The 27,981-nt window shown below is 34.0% G+C and overlaps 1 protein-coding gene across 2 annotated transcripts in view; it reads left to right on the top strand.

Moving 5' to 3' along the window:
• LOC145293903 (N,N'-diacetylchitobiase-like) overlaps window positions 1-27,981 on the top strand; it is a 56,088-nt gene that overhangs the window by 17,086 nt on the left and 11,021 nt on the right. For both annotated transcript variants that reach the window (XM_080140705.1, XM_080140704.1), the window contains exons 2-6: window positions 9,338-10,081; window positions 13,412-13,845; window positions 18,622-19,362; window positions 23,952-24,189; window positions 27,612-27,864. In XM_080140705.1, the coding sequence (XP_079996831.1) occupies window positions 9,364-10,081; window positions 13,412-13,845; window positions 18,622-19,362; window positions 23,952-24,189; window positions 27,612-27,864 (2,384 nt within the window). In that variant the 5' untranslated portion in view covers window positions 9,338-9,363. The remainder of the gene's footprint in view (window positions 1-9,337; window positions 10,082-13,411; window positions 13,846-18,621; window positions 19,363-23,951; window positions 24,190-27,611; window positions 27,865-27,981) is intronic.

The following is a 27,981-nucleotide window of genomic DNA, read 5'->3' as shown; positions in this document are numbered from 1 at the left end:
GGAGTTCAGCCCAGCTTTGCTCGGGCCCTATGTATTGTTCATAACTTTACGTGCATATATATATATATATATATATATATATATATATATTAAAACGTTTGACTCCTGTCCAAGTAACCTACATCTAAAATTTCAAATGTTTCGACCCAAAATTGGCAGAGGAGTTTAGTAGAGTCTGCAAAGGTCAACTCTCTCAACTTTGACCTTTTGGCAGCCAAATTTTAGCTAAAAAACTGATTAAAAAGTTTGCTGCATGTCTGAATACACTTTATGTAAAATTTTAAATGTTTAGACCCAAAATTGGCTGAATAGTTTGCTCGAGACCGCAATGATCAAATCTTTTTTGAACTTTCACTTCTTGGCAGACAAATTTTTGGCCAAAAACCGATTTAAAAGCTTGCTCTATATCTGAATACACTTTATGTAAAATTTCAAATGTTTACACCAAAAATTAGTTGAGTAATTTGGTAGAGACCGCAGAAGTCAAATTTTTTATAACTTTGACCCCAATTTAGACCCTTAACATTTATTGTTTTAAGCTCAAATCAAATTAAAAAGATTGATCCATGTCCAAGTAACCTACATCTAAAATTTCAAGCGTTTAAACCCAAAATTGGCCGAGGAGTTCGGTAGAGTTTTCAAAGGCCAAATCGTTGAACTTTGACCCCATTGACAGCCAAATTTCTGCCCGAAAACCGATTAAAAAGATTTTCCCAAATCTCAATACCCCTTATGTCAAATCTCGGGTCTGTAGACTGAAAATTGACAGAGTAGTTTGATAGGAAAATGTACACCCACAGACAATTTCACTTTTATAGATGTATAGATTGCTGTATCATATATATTTCATTTATTAATATATATGTTGTATTATTACATTAAATAAATCTAAGGTGTTTTGATATAAATATAGTTTGGATAAATGCAAAAACTTTCATATGTATTCATTTAGACTATCATCATAATCATCAACATCAACAATAAAAAGAGAGAAAAAATGAGTAAAAAAAACATTTATTTGGTATTATTTGAATTTCTATTCTCATCTTGCTTGTTATTTTCATAACATTTCAACCAATGTAAGCTCCAACTGTCCTCAGCTGCATTGTTTACAAATGTGGGTACTTATATGGAATTTAGAACTTAATCCCACAAGGTAGATTGTTCATGTTTCGTCAGCCATAACCGATTAGAACTGTTAATTATTTTGATGTTATTTCTAGTTATTATCCTCTGCAGTAAAGAGCAAACCCTGAACTTCTAGAATGCTGTCACTCAGAACTGATTGTTAATCAACTGTTGTAATTGTTATACCATGGGTCCACATTGGCTAAAAAAAATGTAAAATTAATAAACAATCCATAAAATACAAATTATCGATCTTAATCTAATAATAAAAAACAAATGAATGTAAAACATTTATTTTGAATCCGTCATTCTTATTTTTCACTTGTTTTATTTTTTTTTTTTTTTGTCAACTACTTCTTCATGCCTTGACTGCGCCCATTTCTTTTCTTTGAATTAAACTCAATCTTCAAAAGAATTTTTCTAGCTGGCATCTAAGTTGTGGGTGGAGAATGACATCAATTAAAAACACTTTACAAACAAAAAAATCTTTTGTTGTGAATGTTGTGTGAAATAAATAAATTTAAAAAGATAGCGAAACAACAACAACAACAACAAAAATATTAGATGAAACCGTCTAAACTCGTTAGGTTTAGCATCATACTAAAACTATGTTGTTTGTTATCTTGCTTGTCACCGTACATACTTTACATCTGTATGTGAATGTTTTCGATGGCAAAAGAAGGGAAAATAATGTAAATAAAAATTGAATGATAATAATTGCTAAGAGGAATGGTGTGATGTAAATAATTAAGGGAGAGGAAAAGAAGAGACAGAGGCAAGTGAAAGAGAGAGAGAATTTATTATGATATCACGAGAGTTTAATAAATATTTAGAAATTTCAAAAGATTTTCATAAATAGTTTTAAATTCCCTGAAATTTTCTATGAATATTTTGAAAAAATTTAAAAGATATTCATTAATATATAAAGATAATAAAAAAATTAAAAAAATGACTGACCGAACTGATCATGGATCGAGTTCATTTTAGTAAATTTGTTTGCTTAAAACATTTTCTTTCAACTTGGTCATCAGAGGAGTGTCGTTAGAATTTAAGTGAAATTAAATTTTTCATTTTACTTCAAAGTTCTTAAAAACCAAGTGGTCTCTTCCTGAGGTTAACCCTTGATCTCTATATGAGATGCATAGATATTCAAATATTTCATTGCAGTTCTCTTTTATCTTACAAACATTGAGTTAGTAAAAAAGTTGATAATATTAATTTTCCCCCACTTATTGACCAGTTAAATATAATACGTTATAGCATATATTTATTTGGCTCTTTTGTTACTACTGGATACCAGGACAAGAATTCATTTAGTCTGGTGGAATATCCAACTTAGTGTTGTTATTATAGGCAACATCACTTACAGAAGGTGCACCATTCCTCATGTAAGCCAATGTTGGTTAGCCCTGCTGAGAGGATTTTATTTGAGCTGCAAATACTACGTTATTTTGAATATTCAGTCAGGATTTACTTATAAGAATAGGTATCCCCATGCCAGGTTATCTTGATAAACCACTGTACAGAGAAACCTCAGACACTTGAGGACAGTGTCTAGTAGGCATCCAAGTTCTCTCCAATAGGCATTAAAGTTGTCTTCTGTTAGACTAATTAAACATGATAGCAAAATTATGTTTGGTGAAATTGTTCGAATGTCCCTAAAACATAAAAAAAAAAACAAAAAAAAAATAATTTTTGTCTATAACATAACAAAGGTTGCGGACAAGAAGATATAAATTCTAAAACTTGGAGTTCATATTAGTTTTGTGCAAAAATAATGTTGGTTTTTTGACATTCAACTTTATATATATATATATATATATATATATATATATATATATATATACTAGCATGGGCACCCAGCATTGCCTGAGTTGACATGAAGTTCTGTTTGAAAGTCACCTGTATACTAATCATTTTCATCATGGGCAACTTGGATACCCCACAACAAAAATAAAAGAACGGATGAAAACATGTAAATGTAATCGCCCCCAAAAAGAAGTATGTGATACCCTCTCCACCAGATATTTCGTCAGAAGGGCTACAAAGAGAAGAAACTATTCTCCAGATATTGAGCACTGGAAAGACTCCCCCCCTCAAAGAAAAGATAATTAAAAATAAATTGTTACAACTTTTGTTTCAATAAAAATAGCAGCGAATGCCTGTGCGATCGCAAAAAGGAAAGAAAAAAAATGATCTACCAAAAATTAATTCCAAAAACAATTAAATTAAATTTTTCGTCATTTTATATTTCTAATGTAATTCTTCCCCCCCCCCCCAAAAAAATTGAATTTGTCATATTTTGGGGTTCGTTCTGTTTATAAAATTGTTAGGTGAAAGTACAGAATGGTTTCATAAAAATTAAATTTATCGTTATTTTATGCTTCAAATGTAATTCCCGCCCCTCCATCACAAAAAAACTAAAACTTTTTGTATTTGTTATGGTTCCCCCCCCCTCCCCGATCGCCAAACTTGAAAAAATGCTAGAGATGACATGTCTGATTGAACGCTTTGTGGCCAAAAAGCAGGTGCTCATTTTACGTTAAATTTATATAGAAAAGTTATCCCCCACGCTAAAATGTTATTTTTTTTATTTTTCAAAATTTCTTCTTTCACATTATTTATAAAGACTGCTTAAACGTATTAGGCCACAAAAAAACAGGTCTTAATTTTTTTTCTAGGGGTTAAACGACGCTGGGTCATGTCGTAAAATTTGACCATTTTTAATTTAAGATATTAAATAAATTATAAAGAAAATCTGTTTCGCAGGCAATTAAACACACTTGCTATGGTATAATTATTATAATAAATCCTGAACAACACCGATTAAATTTTATAAACAAAAATAAAAAGAGCAGAGGGATGATGGATTCTGTTCACATGTGTCTCTGACTAATTCTGCCCTTGTGAGGATGCAAATAAATGAGGACATTAGTTTTAATTATTTTTCTCTAACAAATAAAAAAGGTTACTTAAAAATTAAGAATAAGCGAAAAAAAATTTCCTCCAAATTAAAAATAAAAATAATCATTTAGCTTAGAATAATATTTCGAAATAAAAATAAATCTATTACAGAAAATATTTAATAACGTGCTCCGTTTCAATTAAACTATCGCAGTTATTTCCCCTTTTGATTTTCTGGGTTTTGGTTTGAAAATAAAACGTTTTCAGATTTAGATAAAATAAGTTAAATCAAATATAACTTGAAATTTAAATAAACTAAATAATTAAAAAAATTTTTCATTAGTACAGTTGAAACAAAGCTATTATGTCGAATAAGTAATGTTATCGAGCTAATTATTTAAATAAATTAAATTTAATGTGATATGTTAATGACCGTAACTCAATAATGTAAATGTGTTTTGAAGAATGGTATATATTGAAATTACGTATACAATATTATGTCTCCACTGACAGAAGTATCCTAACATGTGCAATTTGCTAGATGTACGTGAATCTAAATCGTCCTATGCTCGTGTGCCCGTGCCATGGAGTCCACAGCAATACATTTGTCCCCAGCTCTTTCTTGCTCCTCAGTGACTGGCAAATCATAGACTTCACTCCCTGATGGTAGTAAATATGGCAGATAAGTTTCCATAAAGTTGCTGCTTCGTGGGATGATCTTGCCAAGATATATTTAACACTATCCCTAGTATAGAGGTGTGCGTGCAATCTAGCTTCTTTTCAAATCTTTTGGTGAGTGACCAGGTTGTAGCACCATAAACAAGGACAGATTCTATCACCGCTCTGAAGAACTGCCTTTGTGACAGTGTCATTGGATGTAACAATAATGATGACGACGATGATGATGATGATGATGATGATGATGATGATGATGGTGCTGATGATAAGAAAGAGCATTGTTAAGAAAGGTTGTTATAGTATTGATTTAATACATGTACACACATGTTTGTGGATATTGATAAAGAAGAAATCTGCTTTCTTTCGTGATATTTGTGTTGACATAAATGGCCATTAAAAAACACTTGCTGAAAATGTTGACGTTTGGAATATAAAGATATCTCGAAAAAATGTTAGAAATAACGCCTTTTGGCAATTTAACAAGTTCCATCTGAATAGGTCACCCTTGTTAAGAAAAACAGTTAACCAAATTCTTGGGTGGTCAAAATTTATTGGTGGGTCACCAAAAAATAGAGGCCATATATTATGAGTTTCTTTGGATAAGATAAAACAAGATGGGAGATACAAATTCAAGTGTCTATTAATTATTGGTTGGAAACTTGATTACCCTAAAAGATAAGCAAATTATTATTTTTTTCTCATACAAAATGGCATTTGGGAAAAAGCCCAAAGTGATGTGATGGTGAAAGGTAGAGACCTAATGGAGGGTGAAGGCAATTGACCCACTCTGTTGAGAGTGGTGGTCAGAGATACAGATTTAAGGAAGAAGAAAAAGAAAATTTTTTTTAGAGTTTGAGATTTAAAAAAACTGCCTGAGATTTGTTTACTAAGAATTGTGAAATTAAATATTTGGGATCAGAGGCAGGCTTAAACTTACCTGATTCTGTATATAATGAAAGGCAAAAATAGCCTCAAAGATACACTCTACCAACCGCCTAGGGTTTTCACACCAGTCAGAGAGAAACTCCTGACTTGTCTCACCCTATTCTAAGCCCTTGAATCTACACTGTGAAGAGACAAGCCCCAATTTTACTAATGGAAGCCGCCAGTCCCCAGAATTTGTATTTAGAGTCAGAAATTATGAATATTCAGAGTCTTGTAACTTTCATTGAATAATTATTTTTTTTTGTTTATAAGAAAATGACCACTGGTTTTTCTTTATTTGTTAATTGCCTTTCTGAATTGAAGGTGCAGTTGATTTCAAGTCTATCCTTACGCCCAGACGATGAAGACACAGACCAATTAATTGGTGTCTAATAATTATAGATCAAATTTGATGCAAATCTGAAATATTAGAATTTTTGAATGAGAAGTTGTGCATATATATTATGTCCTCCTTAAAACCCCTTTAAAATATTCCAAAGAAACCGAAATTTAGGAGTAATTGATGTCCAATCCATATTTGTTAAGATTTCATAAAAATCAGTGCTATCTGAATTTTTACAAAGGGCTTCTAACCCTAACCATAACACTAAGTTAAACTAAATATAGCCCACACTTAGACTCCTTATACTTAGCAGCTCTATTCCAAATTCATAATGATCATTTAATTAGTTTAGAAATGAATCCTGTGCATACAAATATATAAACACATGCACATACCTAACTTTATATATAGAGATAGATATATTTATGTATTGCGTTGAGTTTTCTGTGATGACACAAATTCCTTTGACGTTGTTAAAGTCAACAACCTGTGATCATAAAACTTTAGCTTCAAGAAATCAAGTACTATTTTTAGTGGCTGATGATTATGGAGTCGCCTTGACGCTAACTCCTACAACTTCTCAATAATTGTCCTAATATCTGCATTCAGGTTAAGCACTGAGACATGTGGCCTAATTGCAAATAGATTGGAACTCTTGCTACTCCTTTGCATATGATGTGTGCTGTTTAATGTGTTAAATTCAGAAGAAAGCTTTGCGGAATTTTTAATTTTGATTTCAAATGATGTATTTTCAAATAAGTTTTTGTTATAATACCTTTACTTTAATATCATTTTAAAGAGCGTTTTTTTTCTCTATCTAATCATTTAAATTACAATCGTTTTAAAACAATTATGTCTTCTTTTCAGAACGTTGAATACAAGATGGAAAAAAAAGCAAATTTTCAAAATTTTCTTATTTCTTGGAACTACTACTGAATGCACAGCACAATGGTGGTTTAAGAAATTTTGTGGCGACGACGAGTCTTGAAGATGATGAGCATAGTGATCGGCCATCAGATGTTGACAATGGTCAATTAAGAGCCTTAGTCGAAGCCAATCCATGCACAACTGTTTGAGAACTTTCTTCTGAATTAGACGTAACGTATACGATTTCTATCCACTTGAGAGAGACAAAAAAACTTGATAAATTGGTGCCTCACGAATTCAACGACAACCAAAAGAAATGCCATTAGGAATTGTCATCTTCTCTTCAGAAGTTGAACGAATTGGTCTACGAAACTCTGCCTCAACTGTTATACTCTCCAGACCTTTCACCTACCAACTACCACTTTTTCAAGTATTTCAACAACTTTCTGTGTAAAAATGCTTCAAAAACCTAAGCGATATCAAAAACGCCTTCAGCAACTTCATTGCTACTAGAGCGCAAGATTTTAATGTTACTTGCATAAATAATACACTTGTTTTGCGTTGGCAAAAGTGTGTTGATTCTGATGGAGCTTATTTTGATCAATAAATTATTGTTTGAGCCAAGATTTATTCATCTCAATTTAAAAATTATAACCTGTAAGAACTTTGTTGTCAACCTGATATTTACTGAGCTAAGTCTGGCACATTGTTCCAATGTTAACACTAGGGGTTCAAAACTTCCCCCTTAAGTATATGTTTGATATGAGATGGCGCACTAGGGGACTACTTTTTGTACACAAATCAATGTTTTAATATCTTTTTAAATTGGTGTTTTTAAAAAAAATGTAAGAGATTATCCAATTTTACTAGGAAAACATGTGATCCGTATGTTTGAATCGGGGAAAGGAAGGGTGCAAAAGCAATTAATATATAAAAAGTATAGAAAGATAAAACCACAAATTAATTGCTTATTGTTCGCTATATCAACTCGTCTCATTCGCTTTCTTCTCTGTTCTCCTTTCGGCTATGAGTTAAATATTGTTAAGGCTTGTGGTGTTAGGCTGTTTAGTTTATTATAAACTATTCCAATATTTTTATTCTTCCCTTTCTTTATTACACTTAGCTGTTGAGAGAGAGAAGCAAGATGGTATAAAATGAAGAAGTTTAAAGATTACACTAACCAAAAAGTTGTGAGAATAACATCAAAGATGAGAACAGAATAATCCAGACGATACAAAATATGAATACAATTTCTATGTTTCGTCTTGTAGAAAAACTACTACAGTTCTCAATTAGGGCAGCAATTTTTTTTGTATCATATTAATTTACAGAAATTTATTTATCCTCAATTAAAAAAGAATAATTTTTTATTGGAAAGATTGTCACCCAAAGAAAAACTTTAATTAAACTCATTTTCATTTTTATAAAATGTTTGGCTGCATTCATAAGAAAATAGATTGTAACAAATACTGATTTGAAAATTATATTTGCGCATAAAACGTAAAAGTCGGCTTTTCTAAAAACATTTAGATTATTAATCAAACAATAATTTACATTATGTGTAATGTTGTTTGTTGTGTTGTATGACATTCTTTTGTAACTTTTTAAAAATAATTTTTGCTAATACATTTGATTGCTTGTAATTTTTAGTCTTTTTAAACATTTATTTTATTTCAGAAATAAATATTCATTATGTTCCACATTTATATAATCTTATGGTATTCCTAGACAAATTACTTCAATCAAATTGCATTCATAGACAATGGCTTTAGTTAAATTTCTTTTGTAGACAATTAATGCAGTTGAATTGCATTCATAGACAAATTATTTTAACTGAATTTCTCATGTAAACAAATGCTTTACAACTCCCCACTTAAAATGAGCTCTATAAATTTGGTCCTTCATTACAGTATCCCCTTATGTCTCAGTGGCAATATACTTTGTTTGGGGTTGATAAAATTAAAAAGAATTTTTTTAGTTGAATTGCATTGTTTAAATCGAATTAGTGTAGATAAATTAGATACATAGATGAATTGCTAATGATGAATTCCATTTTTAAACAAATTACTATTGACGTATTCCATTTGTAAAAATATTCCTATCGACAAATTTCATCCGTAAATAAATTACTATTGACATATTCCATTTGTAAAAAAAATTCCTATTGACAAATTTAATTTTTAAACAAATTGCTAATGACATTCTATTTGTAAACAAATTGCTATTGACGTATTCGATTTGTAAACAAATTACCATAGACAAATTTCATTTGTAAACAAATTACTATTGACAAATTTCATTTGTAGACAATGTACCATTGACGAGTTTCATTTGTAGACCAATTGCCATAGACAAATTTTATTTGTTGGCAAATTTCTTTAATCAGAATTTTTTTGTAGTTAAATTGCATTTGTAAATAAATGGTCAGAGTCTAATTTATCAGATACCATATTTGTATATTCTGTTGAAAATTATTTCTTTTTTTCTTTGCAGATTCAGTATATAAACTGTGTTTAAGGATGGATCAAAAATCCCTTGATCTCTTGGCTGACAATCTGGGCATCAAATATGAAGTTGTTGACAATATTTGTCAAGGTCGAAAGATTTTCAAAGCTGCCATAACCCTAACGAACAGATGTTCCGTGCCGCTCTCCTATGGAGAATGGGCAATCTACTTTTGCCATATACGAATGATAGAACCGGCTCAACTTCCCGAGAAAAAGTTTGCAATCCTCAAGGAGTATGGAGTAAAATTTTCACAGATTTCTGGCTGCTTATTTAAACTGGAACCTATTGATAATTTTCAGACTCTGAATGAGAATGATTCATTACGAATCGTTTTTCTCGCTCAGTATTATTCTGTAGCTAAGACAGACGTGCTTCCCAATTGGTACATGACATTTCCAAACCTTCGCCCACACATCATTACGTGCACGGCCAATGAAGAGCTCAGCTTTGTAGCTCAATTTGAAAATGCATCCCAGTGGAAAAGATATGATTATGAGATGTCTGATGGCAAACGTCGCTATGATGTCTACGATCCTTTCACCCCGGAAGTGCGTTTTGAGAGGAACAAGTCAAGCTATGGCAGTGAAGGAGAGAAGCCGACTCCTAAGCGAGTCATACCTACACCATTACATCTTGAGGTGAAGGATGAAAGAAGTGTTGACCTTAAAGATGGCAACTGGGTTATTCATTCGCATGAGGCACTTTCAAATGAAGCAGAATTTCTTGCAGGTAATTCTTTCTTCAAATTTTGTCATTTTTTTTTTGTATTTTTTTGTGATTTTTTTTTTTTGTTTACAATTTATTGGTTATGTTCTGATGATGGAATAACAGTTGTTGGTTAATCTGATATGATTTTTAAAATCAATACAAAATAAAATATCATCATCATCATCATCATGCAGTCCGTCAGCGTTGATGATGACTAGTTGGGACCTCAGTGCTTTATCAGTACAGGACTTTCCACCTTGGCTCCTAACTTGCTTGCACAGTTTAAGTGTAGTATCTGTTGCATATCAGATAAACACCCTCTGAACCTCCAATGCTCATTTCCAGTGGAGCGAACCCATGATAACTGGCAGCAGAGGAGGCCGCAGCTTCTGGCCGAAAGTAATCTGAGTGAGGTAGACAGTCACCCTATCGTGTCCACTACTTTGCCTTTTCTTCCTGGATGAGGTTCCATAGCCTTTTAAGGAAAACTGCAAGGCAGCACTAGGATTTGAAGACAGAGTTCCCATCTCTTAGCCTTTTGCTATGATAAGGCCCACAAGGCAGTGGTGTTTGATTTTGGAGTTGGTTCCCCTAGTCTTTGCCCAACCAAGGGCACCTACAAGACAGCGGGGTAGGGGTTGGTAGTGTGCCAGGGCGTATCCAGACATCGGTGGGCCAGAGCGCACTACCTCTGGGGTCCCCTACTACTCCGAGGTTTAGCCTGGCTCCGCAAGGCACTCAGTTACCGTGTGTGGCCAAAAAATAAGATATAAAACAAATATTAAAGCTGTACTAATATGTCTTCATATCTTTTAGACATGCTCACCTACTTATGTAGATTGTTGTATGGAAGTTAGTATATATATATATATATATATATATATATATATATATATATACTATGTATCAAATTATTAACAAGTTTACATTTTTTTTAAATATTTAAGGATTAAGTGAATAAAAATCCATGAAACTTTGAGGAAGTGCTTACGATACTATTCAGCTACACCAGTCTGAAAATAAAAGTATTTAAAGCAGTATTAGTGAAACTATGGCAAAAGAAAGGAATAATCTGTTGATTTCAGTGTGTCAAGTTATTAACGAGGTTAAGAAAAAAACACAATATACCCATAACTTGTTTATTGAAATAATATTCAAACATGACATAAAGTAGGAAAAATCCTTAGAACACAGTAACTACATAGCAATTCCTATGTTGACATAATTAGTAGAGGATATGTGATCCTTTTTTATGAATGACTTGTAAAAGACATTAGTCCACAGAATTAGTCAAATTTGTGATTTCGTCAACAGTTATTCCTCGCGATACCTCTTGGAGAGCATCTCACAACTCATCTTTGCTCTTAAATTGGCGTCCACTTGCATAGAGGCGTCACTTCACGATAAAAATAATGGTTGTTCTGAACGTCAACCATTGCTTCTTTAGCTATGGTTCAAAGTGCTCCTTCAGAAAACCTATGTAAACATTTGACGTCATTTTTACGCCTTCTGGGACTCTCCATGGGCCAACTAAATACCTCCGATAATCCTAGCCCAAATCATTATCCCATCACCACCTTGTTGGCGCCTTAAACACTGATGATGATGTCGTCCATCTAGGACCCATCCCTTGCTCCAGCCATCTGGGCCATTAAGTATGACACGCACTTCATCCGTGAACAAAACTTTGGAAAAAATCCGTTTTCATGTTGTCCTCTGCCCATTTCTATCGGTTTTGTATGTGATGTTGCTTTAATGGCGGCTTTGTCACGGCTTAACAGACTTTGCCACTTATTTCAGAAGGCGACATCGAGTACTTTTTGAGACATTCTTTAATCCGGCTTCTTGACTTGTATGCACTGGGTGTTTAACAACTTCACGTTTAATTTGGAGTAGAGAACGGTGTGAAACAACTGTAGATTTACCTTTATCAGCTCTTGTACGTACCCTTTTGTAGGGTACTTGACAAAGTTCTTCACAGTTTGATGGTACTTTCTTATCATTTTCGATATTTCGAGGGTAGTTTTAACTTTTGCTAGCTGTTCTGTAATAGGTATCTTTTTAGAACTACTCAATCCACCTTTACGACCCATTTTATTGACGAAACAAATTGCCTTGTTAATAATATAACTTACCTCAAATACCGTGGATTCAGCAATTACGATGGCAAGTTGTTTACATTGCGCAGAACGGTACGAAAGTTTCACAGTATGCACAGCTCAGCATTGACAATGTTTCCAAAGCTTTTTATACAAAACTACTGGCAAGTTTCTGAAACTGGTAAAAAAATGTTATCTCGTTAATAATTTGACACGCAGTGTATGTATATATAAACTTCAGAGACCCTAGATTTTCACAAATGCTTCCACCTCCATGGTATTTTCATGTACTCCAAATGTGCTTTTGGTTATACAAATGGTTGGAAACAGTGTACTAAAGATTGCATTTTCTTGTCTAAACTCTTCATACAAAACAAAAGATTGGCATAAAAAGTGTTTTTAAACTGTTTCTTTTTTTAAGAGAGAGATAACATCACAAGTTCTTTACATCTTTGTTTTAGTAATATTATGTGTGAAAACATGTAATAATAAACTTTGAAAATTAAAATGTTTATATGTGTTTAAGGCTCTCTCTGTCGGTCTGCCATGCTTAAATTTGAAATAGCATTTTCGTTGGTTTATCACACTCAAGTTTGAAGTAGAATTTTTTTTGATCTGTCAAGTTTAAATTTGAAGTAGAATTTTCTTTAGTCTGTCACATTAAAGTTTGGAATAGTATTTTCTTTGCTCAGTCATGCTTAAGTGTGAAATAGCATTTACAGTAGTCTGTCACGTTTAAGTTTGAAATAACATTTTTGTTTGCTTGTCATGCTTAAGTTTGCAATAGCATTTTTGTCTGTCTGTCATGTTCAAGTTTGAAATAGCATTTTTATTTGTCTGTTATACTCAAGCTTCAAATAACATTTACATTGATCTAGCATCCTCAAATTTGAATTAGCATTTACATTGGTCTGTCAGGCTCAAATTTAAATTAACATTTCCATAGGTTTGTAAAGCTCAAGTTTGAAAGAGCATTTACATTGGTCTATCATGTTCAATGGTCTTTCATGCTCAAATTTGAAATAGCATTTTTGTTAATCTGTCACAATGAAGTTTGTAAATAGCATTTTTGTTAGTCTGTCATGCTCAAGTTTTAAATAGAATTTTTGTTACAAAGCATACAAACTGATTAAATGCATTTTAAGAATATCCATTCTTGTATTTTTGTAAATCCAGTATTTTCATTTATTGTGAATTTTTTCTTAGAAAAAATCTTTTATTTTCTTTGATTGTCTTTTGTTTTCCATTCTAGAATCACTCAAGTTGAAAATAGTTGCCAAGTTACCAGCTTCCAAATATATCAGTTTTCAACTCGTGCAAACCGTCAACTTGCCATCGCACGACAGTCCTAACATTTCCAAGGAAGAGGCATACACATTGTCGATTGATTCTGACAAAGAAACAATCGTTATCACCTCGTCGGCCAGTTCGGGTTCTTTTTGGGCTATTCAGACTCTGTTCTCTCTTTTAAAAGAAAATCACTTGCCCCATACCGAAGTGATTGATGCTCCGAGGTATTGCTACCGCGGTTTACATGTGGACGTTGTGCGCAACTTCCACGGCAAAGAGAGTCTCTTCAAACTTATTGATGGAATGGTAATGTACAAGATGAATAAATTACATCTACATTTGACGGATGATGAAGGTTGGAGAATCGAGATTCCAGGACTGGAAGAATTAACATCAGTGAGTCATTTTTTTAAAATCTGTCATCATCATCATCATCATCATCATCATCATCATCATCATTTGCTCAAGCATGATTTCAGTCACTTGTCTCCATCTATTCATACACAGGTTTCGATATACATCTCACTTTTAAGCTGATGATTGCTGTAAAAAAATGGATTTAGGGTTTACTTTTGGTAGCAATGTAACTCTTGCTTCCCTTTCTTTTTTTTTAATTACATTTTCAACCCCAAACAAGGCAGAGTGCCACTTTGATGTGGGGGGCTACTATCAGGGACATAAGTTGCAGGGATACTATGTAGGGAGTTGAGCAGCAAGATTTCTTACATCTAGGAATCTCTACTGTATAGGGGTGGGACTTTGCTGCTTGTCAGGTTTGTCGGGGGTATTCACGGCAAGAGAGCATAAGGGCTTGTAGTTTGTTGGAGCATCCACTATTAAAATACTTGTAAAACAGGCAAAGGGATGCAACATTTCATTGATGGGACAAGGGTTGCAGTTTAGATGACAGTTCAGGTTGGCTATTCTCTTTTGAACCCTGTCCAGGAGGGAGAGACTAGTAGCAGATGCACCAGCAATACTCAATACTTCAAACTTGACATCCTTTTGTTTGAAAGATATAGTCTTGTATCATGGTTGGAGATTATTAGTTTGGTTGGGGTGAAATCAAGCATATAACTTTTTCAAATACATCTTTTAATTTAAAATCAAATTTAAAAATTAGTCAGAAATAACTATATTATCTAGTACTAATACCTGCAGGGATATCTGGTGTTGCTCAGTAAAAATTGAACTTTCAATATGACAGCTCACTATAAAGCTTTCTTTAAAAAAATATATATATACATACCATACAATCTTTTCTGCAATCGAACCATATCTGGAACAAATAAACTTCAGTGTATGCTTGACTTGTCCATCAAGTTTTAATCATGAATGTTCAACAGTTTGTGTTTTTTTATCACTATGTAATGATAAATATACAGGGTGTCCCAATAAAATGTATACACTCTTTAAATGACCATAAAACGAAGATTTATTATAAGAAAGAAAAGTTTTATACATCAAAATACTGTGAACAAATATAAAAACCAGTTAATTATCGAAAGTGTTCAAATTATTCGCCATTGTGGTTCATGAACAGCTGACAACGCTCACTGTTTGACTGGAAAATATTCCTAATCAGTTCAGTTGATATGTTGACACATCTTCTTTCAATGGTTGCTTTCAACTCATTCATTGTAGCTCATTTTGTGGTGTGAACCCTGTGTTTTACATGCCTTCCACCCCACGCTCCAAAAAAGAAAAAAATCCATAGTCATGGGGGTCCAAATCCGGTGAGCATGGACAGTACTTGATACTTCCTCTTCGTCCTAACTATCTGTTTCGCAGGTGACTATCAAGATATGCTCTTATGTCATGATGATAGTGGGGAAGTGCTCCATCCTGCTGGAAGTGCCATTCTTTATTTATAAACATCTCCTAGGAACGTGGTATAGTGTATTCATGTAGCAAGTTGAGATAATTTAAAGAGTGTATATATTTTATTGGAACACCCTGTACATTGTGATACAATGCTTCCTTATTGGCAATGCTCTGATTTTGGTTGTGATAGCCATGTTCACTTTAGGCATAGTCTGAGGATTGTTTTAATAATCATTATCTTTAAGATAATCTTACAGAGAAAAATCTATGGGAGAGTTATTGTTGTTGGTGGTGGGGTTAAAGTTTGGTGAGTGTGAAACCGATTAATGATTACATCTCCTACTGCTGAGGGGGTCCTGGATATGACCTTAAACTATATCCAGTGGTGAGGCCCCAGCTTGCGGGTTTTGGCGAGTGTGGAGCCACCCTTTAATTACCATCGCTCCCAGGTCCACTCTGACCCGGAGTGGTAGTACCTGTTAGGGTCCCAACTATGGGTTGAATAGAAACTGATTTGAAAACAGCAAATATATTCTATTAAAAAAATTTTTCTTCAAAATCTTTGGATTCGGCATTAAATAACCCAAAAAGGGTTGATATGGCGTAAAACAAAAACAACCAACCAACCAACCTACTGCTGAGATGATCACCAAATCTGGCTCTGCATGTCTTCTCCTCCTTTACGTGTTTTTGAAGCATGTAGTCATACGACTATTTTCCACTTTTTTTTTATTGCATTTTTGTTGCATTCTGCAAGATCTTTCAAACTGTATCAGTTGAACAGTAGAGGGCAAACAATGCAGTGTTGCATTGTATGATCCTCCTCTTCACATCCGTAGATGATTCGGTCAGTTTTGTAGCCCCATCTAGTTATGGCAACTTTTGATTGCGCCATTACTGTTTTTAAGTGGTTGACTGTTTTCTATTAGAGCCAAGGTACTTCTGAACCAGGAGAGACGGCCTCAGAAGGAAAGATTCTCATGTTAGTAGGAGAAGAGAGGATTCTCTAGTTGTTTGGTTCACAGCTTTTCTTTCTTTTTTTTAATTACATTTTCACCCCAAACAAGGCAAATTGCCACTTTGGTGTAGGGGGCTACTATCAGGGGCAACAACTACTGGGGTACTATATAGAGATTTGGGCAGCAAGATGTCGATTCCCGTTACACTTGAACTTCTGCATGTCAGTACAGTTGGGGAAGCAGGGACCTGGAATGGAATTCCAGAGTCTAGCGGTTCTGGGGAAAAAACTACTAGAGGAGAAGGATCTTTTACATCTAGGGATCTCTACTGTGTGGGAGTGGGATTTAGCTGCCTGTCGGGTTTGTCGAGGGTGTCTACGTCGTAGAGGCACAAGTGTCTGCAGTTCGCCAGAGCATTCACCATTAAAATACTTGTAGAACAGGCAGAGGGATGCAACATTTTGTCGATGGGACAGAGACTGAAGCTCAGATGCCAGTTCAAGACCTATCAGATTGGCGACTCTCTTTTGAACCTTGTCTAGGAGCGAGAGATTAGTAGAAAATGCACCGGCCCAAATGTGACAGCAATACTCCATACATGGGCGAATGGTGGTCTTATAGAGGTACAGGATATTTTCGGGTGGTAGTAGTTTTCTAGCAAGGTAGAGAGACCCTACCTTCTTTGCAGCGGCCCTGACAATGCTTTCAATGTAATTGTTCCAACTCATGTTTCCTGTGAACGTTAGGCCGAGGAGTTTGAAAGATTTACTCTCAGATAAAGAGTCACTATCTTCCTGAAATGTTGTTAGGGGTTCAATATGACTGAGGAAGCTTCTTCTGGACTTCAATCATTGATTCACGTTCATGAAAGAAATGGCGTTCATCAGGTTTGTCATTGAAGGTGATGAAACAAAATCTCTGGGACATTCATGATTTAAACTTGGTCAACTGAAGTTTATTTGTATGCAAATCAATTGAATTTCAGAAAGGACTGTGAATTTTATTAGTAGTTTCATTGGAGGACATCATTCAGTATTTCTGCACAACTTGACTAAATAATAATTGCTTTGAAAAATTGAAAATTTATCTTTTTTAAAAGAATTTGGTTAAATAAGATAGAAAATTGAAGTCGTAAACATTAATATTTGTATAAAATGACTGGTCAAGTAAATTTTCAATATATTTTGCCATTTAAAAATTTCTTTGATTTACTTTGTTTATTGAAAAGATAAAAAATGATTTAGGGTTAAATAAATTGCTACCCCCCCCCCCCAACAAATCATTAAAAAATGTTTCTTTTACTACTCATAAAAATTGAAAATATTTGAGTTTTAAAGATTAATTTTTATTTTCAGCATCAAACTAATAATGAACAATAATAAAACTCTCAGACTTTGTGATCATGTCTATATGATTAGAAGTTAATGATACCAGTCAATTACTTCCAATTCAAATCTGTTTCATTCAACATTGAAAAATCTCTGCTCATTTGTTCTTATCACAGTTGATCAGATCATATTCATTTTTTTTTTTTTTTATAATTACCTAGGAAGATTAGTTAGAATTAAATGAAAGCTTGGGAAATAAAGAAATTTCCCAACAACACAATTTTGGAAATTTTTGAGTTACTTCATATTCTTTCAAAAATTTGTTAGAATTTTGAACAGAATGACCAAACATATTTGAATTTCTTGGACTACGTTTTTTCATGTTTTGGTTGATGTAACCTCTAAGTTTCTTCAGGGGTATTTTGTTGAACTCAGGGAATCTTTCTGTTAGACTCTGAAATGGAATGGGATTTTGAATAGAACCCTTTATTTAATCCACAGGGGTGGCATGCTCTTGTCCCATCAGCCATAACTGTGTAGAAGTCCAAATAATTCACAGTTGTATTTTGAGTACCTATCGCAATGAGGATTGAACCGTCAACCTTCAGAAGAGTGTAACTTACAACTGAATTTCACCAAGTACTTTATCCACTATGCCACGTGTCCTTGATTATATCAACTGAAATGTTGTGAAAATAACACTCAAAGTAGTCTGAAGAATCCAAATAATATGAAGAATGATCAAAAATTACTATGGTGTGTAATGGTGATCTAACCTATTCATAGTCTTTGGAACAGTCCATCTACTTACAAAGTAGGTAGTTTACAATCATACCATAACAAAAATGTAAGTAGTGCCAACTGTTTTATCCAGATCATTTTACCCATCCTGGAACGAGTTATCTTCTAGTTTTTCTATAAAATTCAACAGCAAAAGTTTTAAAGATGACATAATAGTCCATATCTGTCCATCCGTAATTATATGCTAAATGATATTTGATTTTTTTCTTAATGATATCACTTACAAACTTTTTTTTTCTTTTTAAATTGTCTTTTCTTAGTTTGGTGGATTCCGTGGCCACAATGTAGAAAGAAATTGTATTTTACCTCTGCTCGGTTCAGGACCCGAAAGTAATACTTCTGGATCTGGTTACTATTCAGTAAAGGATTACCAAGAGATCTTAATGTATGCAACAAAACGTCATGTGGAAGTGATTCCAGAGATCGATATGCCAGGCCATTGCAATGCTGCCATTCAAGCCACAAAATCCCGTTATGAACGCCTCAAGAATGAGGGCAAAATGGACGAAGCCAATGAGTTTCTTTTACATGAATTACACAATACCAAACGCCGCACACATTCGTTACAATCTTGTCAATTATTCAATGAAAATTTGCTAAACCCTGGTATGGCATCAACATTTAAATTTGTGGAAAAAGTTGTGACTGCCATTAAGGAAATGCATGAGGATATTGCTCCATTAAAAGTATTCCATTATGGAGGCGATGAGGTACCCATGGACATGTGGGAAGAATCTCCGGCTTGTCGGAATTTGTTAAAGTCAAATGAAAACATACTGACGCTTGATGATTTGCTGGAATACTTTGTCCAAAAGGTTGCAGCCATCGTTCATAAGCATGGTCTGAGCCTCGGAGCTTGGCAAGACGGCATGATGTCAGCAGATGGACCATTTGAACGTTCCAGTCTTCCTTCTAAAGATGTCCTTGTTTATGCTTGGCAAAATGTCTGGGAGTCTGGAAAAGCAGATGCTGCTTACCTCTTGGCTAATGCAGGATATAAGGTAAGTTTTATTGTAGATACAGTATTTTTTATTGTTGATACAAAATTTTACTTTCATTTATATGAGCGGTGTTCCTAAAGTAATGCCTCCTATTTTATTCTGCCTGAATGGATCAGAGGAGATTGCAAATTGCATTGTTTTAATAACTGAACTTATGCATTCATGACCTGAAAATTTCATCTCTCTGTTGCAGATATTGACGATGTGAAACTCTAAGAAAGCAACTCCTGTCATAGATGTGCGTCAGAAGCAAAGATGCATTATTAAATTCCTGGTAAAAGTGCATTAAGAACGATGGTGACTATGTAGAATAATAAATTCTGGAGCAAAAGAAGGTCACATATTTTAATGGTACCACTCTTTGTAGCTCTTCAACTTTTTGAGTTAAAAAAAAATAGGAGGCTTTATTTTTGGTACACCTTGTATTTATAATATATTGCATAATCACATTGACATACCAGTTCCTATTAGATCATAGAAATTAAGTAAAGTTGAGCCTGGTAAATACTAAAATTGGTGAACAATTTTGGGAAAATCAGGAGCACACATATCTTTGTAAAACATAAACAATGATACCCAATTTATTTTAAAATTGTATTAAGTGTTATTTGGATTGCATTTAGTACTATTTTGGATTGTATTTAGTATTAGTTTGGCTTATGTTAAGTAATATTTGTATTGTATTTAGCATTATTAGTATATAGCATTATTTGGATTTTATTTGTTATTGTGATTGTATTTAGTATTACTTATACTGCATTTAGTATTATTGTGATTGTATTAAGTATTATTTAGATTGTTTTTTATATTATTGTATTTGGTATTATAGCGATTGTATTTAGTATTATTGTGATTGTATTTAGTATTATTTAGATTGCATTTAGTATTATTGTGATTGTATTTGGTATTATTGTGAATATGCTTAATATTGCGATTTTATTTGGTATTTTTGTGAATGTATTTAGCATTATTGTGATTGTATTGTGAATGTATTTGGTACTATAGCGATTATATTTAGTATTGTGATTGTATTTAGTATTATAGTGATTGTATTTGGTATAGTGATTGTATTTGGTATTATTTAGATTGCATGTAGTATGATTCTGATTTTATTGAGTATTGCAATTGTATTTGGTATTTTTGTGATTGTATTTGGTATTTTTGTGATTGTATTTGGTATTATTGTAAATGTATTTGGTATTTTTGTGATTGTATTTGGTATTTTTGTGATTGTATTTGGTATTATTGTGATTGTATTTGGTATAATTGCGATTTTATTTAGTGTTATTCGCATTACTTTTCTCATTTTGCGTGTTGTTCTTGCAAAATTCTGGTTGATGTAATCTCTGCCCTTCATCAGATATGTTGTCAAATTTGGAAATAGAATTCTTTATTTTCTCTACAAGGGTAACATACTCTCATTCCATCAACGATGATCGGGTAGAAGTCTTAACTAATTCACAATTGAAATCTTTGTATCACTTGAACTTAAAACAGAATTTTACTTTGTACTTTATCCATTATGCCATGAATCCTTGCATTCATTAATAGATATATGAAACCAAAATTTAATTTTCAATATATATAAAAACTGTAGGTGCATAGCCCTTTGTAAAACATAAACACTGATAATTTATTTTCGTAGCACAGTTAGCCAGCAAATTATGACTGTTCAAATTGGAAATTATAAAAAAATTCCGTTTTGTGTGTCAGAAGTCCATTTCATAGTATAAAAATGCAAACTTTTGAACAAGTTTAAAATCCTTTTACTTAGCTGGATAAGTATTTAGTGTTTTAACTTATTTTAAAGCGGTTATTCTGTTTGAAAAACAAGTCGCATCCAGTGTTATGCAAGAACAAGAAAAAATAGCCGACATGAGAGAGTCACATTCTTGGAGTCTCAATAATCACTTAAAAATAAAAAAAATTGAACAAATTACTCGACCATTAATTTATTTGGAAAAATGCAGGTGTTGCAAAGTTAAAAATAAAAATATAGCAAATTCTAAATAGATTGGCAACTGATCTGTTTAACAAAAAAATATTGGAAAATGTATCTATTGGCGATTAACACATGTGAGATGTGTTTGACTTAAGGTCTTCCCAATTACTACTTTAGCTGGCTCTTATTTGACTCTTGGAATTCAGATCCACCAGCAATTTTTTGTCAAAGACTTTATTAGAGAATGTTCCTTATCTTTCAGCATATGGTTTGATGCTATGGGTTGAATTATTCGCTTTGCTTGAGATCTAAAACCAGAACTATTTATCATGTCACTAAAACGACTTGATTCTTCTCTGATTCCAAAATCAAGATGGCTAGACCATTCTTGCAATGACCTTTTTCCTGTTGATTACAGTATGACGCTGGTCCTGTGCAGTTCTAGGAGGTCCACCCTTTGCCTTCTCTCTTTGAGTTTATTGCTTATTGCCTAAGGCATCCTTACTGGGGAATGCTGACAAGGCTCCCAATGCATTTTTTGCAGGTCAGAGTGCTCCTCCTCAGGGTATGCTGAACTTTCAATCCCACTTTCTGACCCTTGTGTCTCACTTTGGGAGAGAAATAAATGCCATCACTGGTTGAGTCAACCACTTGACTTCAATATAGAATCTTCCCTCTCTCCTCACTTCCATAAATAATTCTTTCTCCATCCATGGACTATAAATCATTGTCACCACCCAAACGGATGGAGGGTGGGAAGGGGTGTGGTGGGTGAGGGATACAAAGAAAACAAATTGGCTGCCCCCCCCCCCTCCTTCCTCATACCCTACCTCTTCATTTCCATACCAATTAATTTTTGTTCTCTTCAGTTAGGATTTTTCTTCTGTTAATTCATTTAAATCTTTGTTTCAATTTCCAAATCTTTTTTTATGCACACTTCTATTAAAGAAAAAATTATATAAATACTTAGAATCTCACAGGAATATCCACATCAAATATTTGATTAAACCAACAAAAATTGAAGTAATTTTTTCTGAATTGATCCAAATTATTTAAAAACAACATGCATTGCTTTTGGAACACCCCTCCTACATTCTATACAAGCAACTGGGAACAGCTTGTAAATTTCATATTCCCAAAGACACTTTCTCATTTGGAAGAAGTCAGATCAACCAACCTAGGGTGAGTGCTGCTTAGGTATGTGCATTCTGTACTAGTTTATGAAGTAATCTGTTCCAAAAATATCTTACAACTTGTTGGTCTTTATGTTAGGGAAAAATGTAGTATCTGTTCTAATACTACACTTTTGCGTTTCTGAATTTTTGAGATGAGGATTGGTTATTCATATTATTTGGATTCATCAGACTACTGTTCTCATCTTGAGTGTCATTTTCACAATGTTTCGGTCAATGTAACCTCCGACCTTCTTCTGGTGTATCTTCTCGAACTCAGGAATGTTTCTGCCAAACTCAGGAATTTTGAACGAACCCTTTATTTACTTTACAGGAATAGCATGCTCTTGTTCCATCAGCCATGACTGGAGAGAGGTCCTAAATAATTTGCAATTGTATTTTTCGATTGCTCACACTGAGAATTGAACCTTCAACCTTCAGAAGAATATCACTTTCACAATTCATTAACCATTGCTCTATTGGGTCCTTGTGGACACCAGAAGAAGGTCGGAGGTTACATCAGCCGAAACGTTGTGAAAATGACACTCAAGATGAGAACAGTAGTCTAATAAATCCAAATAATATGAATACTAAACTTTTGTTCTTGTTTAGTGAACAAGAGATCCTTCTAGAGTGAGGCAAACTAAAACTTCTTTCCAAGAACTCTCCGTCTATTGAACAGCTTACCACAAAATGCTGCAACATGGCCATCTTCAAGATCAATATCAATAAACATTGATCATAAACCGTCCTTATAAATCATTAATCTTTATTCATTCCATTCATAATTTTCAATCAATTTCAATTGATGTTATCCTTAAGTGGCTTTTAGCCTGGATAAGTAGTAACTCATTAATAAAAATAAGTGTGATAGACTGACTAGCAAATCCTTTTATAAAGATGCTTAGAAAGTCTAATTGTATAGAACAGATACTACATTTTGATCCCAGATTAAATGCTATAATCTGAAAAATTGTTTATATTATTTAGATTATTCAAACTACTGTTTTCATCTTGAGTGTTATTTTCACAACGTTTTGTTCGATATAACCTCTGACCTTCTCCGAGTGTATTTTTCTGTCGAACTCTGGAAATTTTTCTGTCGAACTCTGGAAATCTTCACGGAATTTCAAATAGAACTTTTTATTTAATCCACGAATGTAGCATATTCTTATTCCATCAACATTGAGAATTGAACTTTCAAGTTTTGAGTTTCACTTTCAGTTCTTTATCGGTTGTGTTAAAAATCCTTGCATAACACTTAAGATGAGAACAGTAGTTCAAAGAATTCAAATAGTACAAATTATCAATCCTTATTTCAGAAAAAATTCAGAAACATGAAACATTGTTTTAGAAATATCTTTTATTCCGATAATCAAATTCTTGCTTCTTTTCTTGTTTATATCCTGTTTTCCTTTCAAAAGAATTGCTCTTGTGGTTCCATTTCATAGACTGCGTGTCATTTTCATTTTCAGGTGGTCATGTCTCAAGCTACTCATCTTTACTTTGATCATCCATATGAGCCTGACCCCGAAGAGCGGGGGCTCTACTGGGCAGCCCGCTTCATCGACACAGAAAAAGTGTTTAAATTTATTCCCGACGATTTGTATTCGAATGCGGACTGCAAACTAACAGGCGAACCTCTTTCTATGAAAGACATCAAAACTTATGAGAAAGGAATTGTAAAATTGAAATCTCCAGAAAATATTATTGGTAAGTTTGTAACACCTGTCTATATAATAATTCCATGTTTGTACGTATGTTATCACTTTTCACAGACATTAAAATAAATATTCATGTTGAAGAAATGTAATTGTTTATTACTAACATAAGTTGAGTTTTCCTTTTAGGGCATTAGTGAAGAATATACACATTTGAAAATTTTTCCAGTGAAGAGTAATTAATTTAGTAAAGAAATGGAAATAAAGTACCATTTTTTATTTCAAATGACATGGTATGATAACAAAAAGCAAAGACAGAAACAAATATCGATCTGTATTATTTGAATTCATTGGACTACTGTTCTCATCTTGAGTGTGATTTTCACAACGTTTTGGTCGATGTAACCTCTGACCTTCTTCAGGTGTATCTTGTTGAACTCGGGAATTTGGATGGAATTTCCAGAGTTTTACAAGATACACCTGAAGAAGGTCGGAGATTACATTGACCGAAATATTGTAAAAATCACCCTCAAGATGAGAACAGTAGTCCGACAAATCCAAATAATACAAAAACCAATCCTTATCTCAAAAATTCAGAAATGAAATATCAATCTGTCTGCTTATATGCTATTCAGGTCCAACTTTTAAAAATCTCACAAGATAACTTTATATGTTAAAAGAAAATGTAAAAAAATACTAGTTGAGATGAATTAAACTGAATAGTAAAGAAATGGTTTTAAGGTATACACAATTTAGAAATATGTGATCAACTATCATGTTCGACTGCACAGGTGACCACCACAGAGACAGGACTAATTGAAGCCATGCTTTTTCTTTGTATCCACATAGCTAAGTCGTTTTTTGATTGAACACACTACCTTCTAGCCATAAAAAGTTTAGATCATAATGTATAGTGCATCCTCAACATGGTTTGTCCATGGTCTGACTTTCTTGATAAGTGTTATACTTCTTGCTGCCATGGAGAGACTTCTTGGGTGGGTCCTTATAGAAGAACAAGGACCAGCATCTCTTTTGGTTTCTTGATAATGAGTTTCCAAAGGAAAACTGCCTGAATAATCTACCATTCTGCATGTGTACCAAGTGACCAGCCCATCTCGATTACAACTGGACAAGTTTGGCACTATGAAGTAGTCATACATTTGAAACTATCCTGTCGTCTGATGGTAACGTGTCGATGGGTGTGTTGATTGAAATAGTCAAGGAGCTTTATGACACTGATACATGATTCACAACTTTTAGCTTTTTGGCTGATATCAATTCTAATCATGATATCAATTCTAGTCATGATATCAATTCTAGTCATGATATCAATTCTAGTCATGATATCAATTCTAGTCATGGTGACAAAGGATGACCAAATGACACCCATTTTCGCACATTTGTGCCTCATTTGTTGTAAGCATAATTTTTTTATATTTTTCCTGATAAATATTTCAAAGTGTAGTATCTGTTTAGATACTACACTTCATTGTATGATACTATGGTGTCATGAATGCATGCAGCGAGGTGCATATTGCGGTGAGAGGGGTTGTTTTACCAGACGGGATGGGGTGGAGGAGTGTAGAGAAATGCAAAACCTTAGCTAGGAAAATAGGACTAACCGCCGATATGTCATTATGGGCCTATCAAAGCAAAGCAGATGGTATATTGTCTTAGAAGTGGAGACAGATTTGGAATTATCTATGATATGTCAAAAGAGATGATGTATTAGAAGTGACATTAGATGATAAAGAACCACACACACAGTGCTGGGCCCTGGGGACTGCCAATAGATACCAGTATAAGCAACCGCCCCCCTCCCAGGAAATGGAGAGAGACAGGTGTTGAGTGGACAAGACGAAGGGTAAGCATTGAGAGGAAGAAAGAAAGGGTGTTTTTAACCACTCTCTGAAGGAGAGTAGAGAAAAGGGGTTGGATTTAGAAAAAGGAATTCTGAGTAGAGTCATAGGCAGCAAACTGAACGGCTGGATTGGTCAAGTGCTCCCGATTTGGGAGCCCTCGGGGCCTGATGTTATGATGTTAACTAGCCTGTGTTAATGGGAAATCTGTGACTTTACTGGTCTGGTCTTACATCGTTTCGCTGCTATAGTCAGTCACCTCAATTTAGACAGTAACTGTTATGAAGTAATGAAATTAATAAATAGTTTGTTATTGTTATAAACCGGAGTTCTGTTTTTTTATTGGTGAGGACTCTTCATTTTGCAGCAAGCCACAAGGACCAGCGGAGTGATTGATATACCCGGAGACTAACTACACAGTGTAGGAGACGATTCAGTCGAGAGGCAAAGCGCCCCACCATGAAAACACAGCGGGTGAAGACGATCAACAGGCCAACTTGTGACGGGACCACGTACGTTCGAAAGAACACCTGTCATATCGGGTGCAGTCCGACAAGGTTAGCAACACCCGGTGTGGTTGGTGCAGTATTGGTCCCGTCATAATTGTGTCTAACTCTTTGTTCATCTTCAGAAGTAATGAAATAACTACTCTCGTTCTAACTGGTTCACTACAACATCATTTAGCAGATTAAGTAGAAAATTGTGATAACAGTGTGGAGAGGCATAGCCCCCTCCCCCTCTCAAATGTATCAGTGGGCAACTGAGGACCTGGGTGAGAACAATTAAGGACGACTTGACAGTACTATCAAGCCTACAAGTAGTTGGTCACCGGCGCTGGAATCCAGAGTGGTTAGCCATTTCCTGCGACCTGGCCTAGCATTGTCGAAACTGGACTAAAATGATTCGAGATGCAGTTTGTGCTCAAAACAGCCTGCTCTATATGAACAGGATGATCGCCACTATACATAAGTACAAGTAGTAGCATAGTAATAAGCACCCATGGTTGGCGTGTGCCTGCTGTAGAGAATTTACATGCTGTTTGGAGTCCGAGGTATCAGTGAGGTCTTTTTAAGATGAGTTCGTTGTTCAGACCAAGTTTTTTCCTTTTTGGGCATTGTCTTGTTCGTGCATGAGTTTGTTATCAGTTGGGAGAGTTAAAAGATGAATAGGATCACTGCTGCTACTGCTTAGGTGAATAAATGAATGCTTCGCTGTGAAAGAAAGAAAGACAAAATCTAACGAGTGTGTGTTTTGTTCTTAACACGGAATAATTTATGAAACCGAAATAGGAATTAATTCCCTAAAAGTATTGTTAGCTCATGAAAAATTATAGACAATCTTTTAAAGCTGTGGTTCAGTAAATAACGTCTTTATGCTAAGAAATATGCTTGATGTTATATTTTTGTAATTGAATGTTTTAATTAGAAGAAACTGTGGAAAATGTTAATATGCTTGATGTTATATTTTTGTAATTGAATGTTTTAATTAGAAGAAACTGTGGAAGAGCTGCCATAAGTGTTTCTAATTCGCAACGATCGAGACAATTCAATTTTATGATTCTTAATTTTTTCAACTTTTGTTTCACACTATAATTATTTTTGTTTTTCTTTTTTAGGAATCCAAGGTCAGCTGTGGTCTGAATTGGTGCGAACCACTGAGCAATTGGAGAGTATGATTTTCCCCCGGTTAATTGCAATGGCTGAGCGTGCGTGGCACAAAGCCTCATGGGAAAGCGAGTCAGACAAGATCAAAAGGGATGCTGAGTCAGAAAGGGATTGGGCATCATTTGCTAATAGTCTTGGTTCAAAAGAGCTAGCTCGATTGGATGCCCTACACATAGCTTATCATATAGCACCGCCGGGTGCATGGTTAGTAATCTTTCGCCTTTCTTAGTGGACATAAAAAACATGTCAGCTTTCCTCCACCCTCAAAAATTTATTAAATTTTCTTTTCAAAAAATTTTTTTTTTTTTTTTTTTTTCGATT

The sequence above is a fragment of the Euprymna scolopes genome, chromosome 15 (genome assembly GCF_053919585.1).
Source record: "Euprymna scolopes isolate OS-2025 chromosome 15, ASM5391958v1, whole genome shotgun sequence".
NCBI lineage: Eukaryota > Metazoa > Mollusca > Cephalopoda > Sepiida > Sepiolidae > Euprymna > Euprymna scolopes.
Note: the sequence above shows the minus strand (reverse complement) of the source record. Positions and strands in the feature narration are given on the sequence as shown.